General features: G+C 53.3%; 1 protein-coding gene across 1 annotated transcript; it reads left to right on the forward strand.

The window, feature by feature from the left end:
- Positions 1 to 5: 5 nt before the first annotated feature.
- On the forward strand, positions 6 to 1,754 carry LOC104615509 (ADP/ATP translocase 2; the record flags this gene model as incomplete). The annotated part of the gene is made up of 3 exons (XM_010293756.1): positions 6 to 492; positions 609 to 749; positions 1,355 to 1,754. Coding segments are annotated over 3 exons (786 nt in total), but the record flags the coding sequence as incomplete, so codon positions are not given.
- Positions 1,755 to 3,108: the final 1,354 nt, after the last annotated feature.

Raw genomic sequence — 3,108 nt, forward strand, 5'->3', positions numbered from 1 at the left:
CGCAGGTTCAGCACGCAAGCAAGCAGATCGCCGCCGACAAGCAGTACAAGGGCATCATCGACTGCGTGGTGCGCATCCCCCGGGAGCAGGGCGTCCTCTCCTTCTGGCGCGGCAACCTGGCCAATGTGATCCGGTACTTCCCCACCCAGGCCCTCAACTTCGCCTTCAAGGATAAATACAAGCAGATCTTCCTGGGCGGCGTGGACAAGCGAACCCAGTTCTGGCGGTATTTTGCCGGTAACCTGGCATCTGGGGGTGCTGCCGGCGCTACCTCCCTGTGCTTCGTCTACCCCCTTGACTTTGCCCGAACCCGCCTGGCAGCAGATGTGGGTAAAGCTGGGGCTGACCGGGAGTTCAGTGGGCTCGGCGACTGCCTGGTCAAAATCTTCCGGTCAGATGGCCTCAGGGGCCTGTACCAGGGCTTCAATGTCTCTGTTCAGGGCATCATCATCTACAGAGCTGCCTACTTTGGCATCTATGACACCGCGAAGGGTAGGTTCACCAAAATGACACTAAAAGGGAGATGCTGGGCTGTGGCAGGCCTGTAGTGCGTTTCAGCAGATGCTGGCAGCTAACCTGCCATTCTCATCAAAACCTCTCTCCTGCAGGCATGCTTCCAGACCCAAAGAACACTCATATCGTTATCAGCTGGATGATCGCTCAGACCGTCACTGCTGTCGCCGGTTTGACCTCCTATCCTTTTGATACAGTTCGTCGTCGCATGATGATGCAGTCTGGCCGTAAAGGAAGTAAGTTTTTACCTCCTTGTGTAGGAAGTGTCGGGCATCCCTGAACCAACAGTTGGTGGTGGAGCTGAAGTGAAGGTGGAGTGGCTTGTCTGTCACCAAGCCATGTAGCTACCCTCACCTCTTGTAAACAGCAGGGTATGAGAGGGACTGTAGAAGCGGATGTCAGGCAGGGGGCACGGACAGGTCAGTCTCCGCAGCATGCCTGTAAGGTGGCGTGCACAAGTCAGACATCTGTCAGCAGGTAGGAACTGCAGAACTTGCCGGAGGATGTTGCAAACTAGTGTCTCTGGGCCAAGAAGAGATATCCCTGGTAGCATGCATGGCCTTGGCTCTGTGTGCAATAGCTTTTGGATCTGGAATTGTTGGTGTCAAAGCAAAACAGTAGCTGCCTTCTGCTTGAACCAGTCTTTCTTGTGTGTCCTAATGGTAATGCAGCAGCATGTCTCCTGGGCGGTCTTGTCCTCTGGTGCGTTAATACTGGAGAAAGTCAGTCAAGAACTGGGATGCGCTTGAGGTTGTGAAGCTGGCAGATACATGAGGCCGTTTCTGACCTGGATGTTGGGGATCATGGGCATCCAATTCTTAATGCTGTCTGTCTTCCGCAGCTGACATAATGTACACTGGCACTATTGACTGCTGGCGGAAGATTGCCCGGGACGAGGGCTCCAAGGCGTTTTTCAAAGGTGCATGGTCGAATGTACTCCGAGGAATGGGTGGTGCTTTTGTCTTAGTCCTGTATGACGAAATCAAGAAGTACACATAAGTTGTTTCCTGTCATGAACTGGCATGTTGTTATATACAGTCTATGACCGTTCATGGACTTGTTTGAAAACCATCTAGTTACTAAACAGTGACGACTGATGTTTATACAGGTTGGCATGGGGCAGGGACGACTGCCTGCCCTGCCTTTATCAAGTTATTCCCTCTGATGGGACTCGCCATGGTTTCTATTTCAGTCACTCCTGCTTGAAGAGTACAAAGAAATAAAAATCTGAAACCAACTTTCCTCGTCTCCATGTTTGTTCTTGCAGCAGCTGCAGCATGAGGGGGATGGGGGTCTCTGCAGTGATTGTAGAGAAGGAGGAAGATGAACCACCTTCATCCTGCACACCTTGCTATCTGCTAACTACCCGTGGCCTCTGGCAGGTAAATACAGTGCAGGCTGCCGAGGAAGCTGTGTAGTGTTTCCTCCCCAGTGGAAGCCAGTGGTGTAGGCTGGAATGGGGACTAGCAGCTCTGAAGGACTCGCCCAGCTGGTCTCCCCTGAGACCCTGGTCACCAGAGATGATGCACGGGCTGTGTGCCACCAGTCCTGCCTCTGGTCTGTCTTCTCCCTGGAGCTGATGCAACTTTGTTTTGAAAGTGGCAAGTGGCTAAACCTTCTGCAAAGCACAGCCCTCCCCATGGCGCTGAATGCCTGGGCGGCTGGAGAGATGTCTAAGGGGTATTTGCTGCTGTCTGGAGGAGCAGAGCTGGCATCAGATACTCTGGCTTAGAAACTGAACTACCTGCTTGGGCATGTTAAAACCCAGCCGGAGAACATAAATGCAGGTAATTGCTGCTCTTCTGTAGAGCCCCTGGGTAGCCTTGCCCTCACATGAGGTGATGTGCTGTGGGGATGTAGTAGCAGAGCAGAGACAGTTCTTGTCCCAGGGCTGTGCTTGCCAGGCAGGGAGCTGCATCCCCAGGCTCATCCCTTAGGCCTGAAAGTTAAGCTTGTCCCAGCCCCACATTCTGGGGGAAGGGAGAAATTCCTTCATGCTGCTGGGGGAATTTGGGGAAAACACTGCAAGACTGGGCAACGTGTGTGGCTTGGCATTTATCCAGATATCTCTGTGGGTCTGTGAGCTGCCTGGTTTCTGCCTGGGGAGCTGGGGTGGTGAGTGGATGCACTGCTGGTCCTCTGCCTTTCAGATCAGTGAGTCTTTCCTCATTGCCCCCATTGCCTTTGGTCCTTTCCTGGCTGCCCAGGCCTGCTCGAAGCCGTTGATCTCAATCACTGAAACCAATCTCAACCACTGTCCGAGACAGATAAACAAGGCCTTGTGTTGCACAGGGCAGTAGTTGTTTTTATTGAAATCTAAGTGGGGCAGTTGAGCATGAGAGCGCAGCACCATCCCACCACAGCCAGCATTGACATGCTTGGGTCCCTGGGAATGGGTGTGTGTGTTTGTGATGGGAGATGGTCTCATGCCATGCTGTTGAGCCAAGAGCCTTTGCTGGTGCTTTTCAGCTGCCCCTGGGCTCCTGTGGTGTGAGATTCCCCCGCTGCCTGCTGTGGAAACAAAATGGGCTGAAAGTTTCCTTGTGAGACAGGGAGCAATGCTGCAAGCAGTGGGCAGCATGGTGGGGCAAGCAG

Source organism: Phaethon lepturus, unplaced genomic scaffold (assembly GCF_000687285.1).
Source record: "Phaethon lepturus isolate BGI_N335 unplaced genomic scaffold, ASM68728v1 scaffold37460, whole genome shotgun sequence".
NCBI lineage: Eukaryota > Metazoa > Chordata > Aves > Phaethontiformes > Phaethontidae > Phaethon > Phaethon lepturus.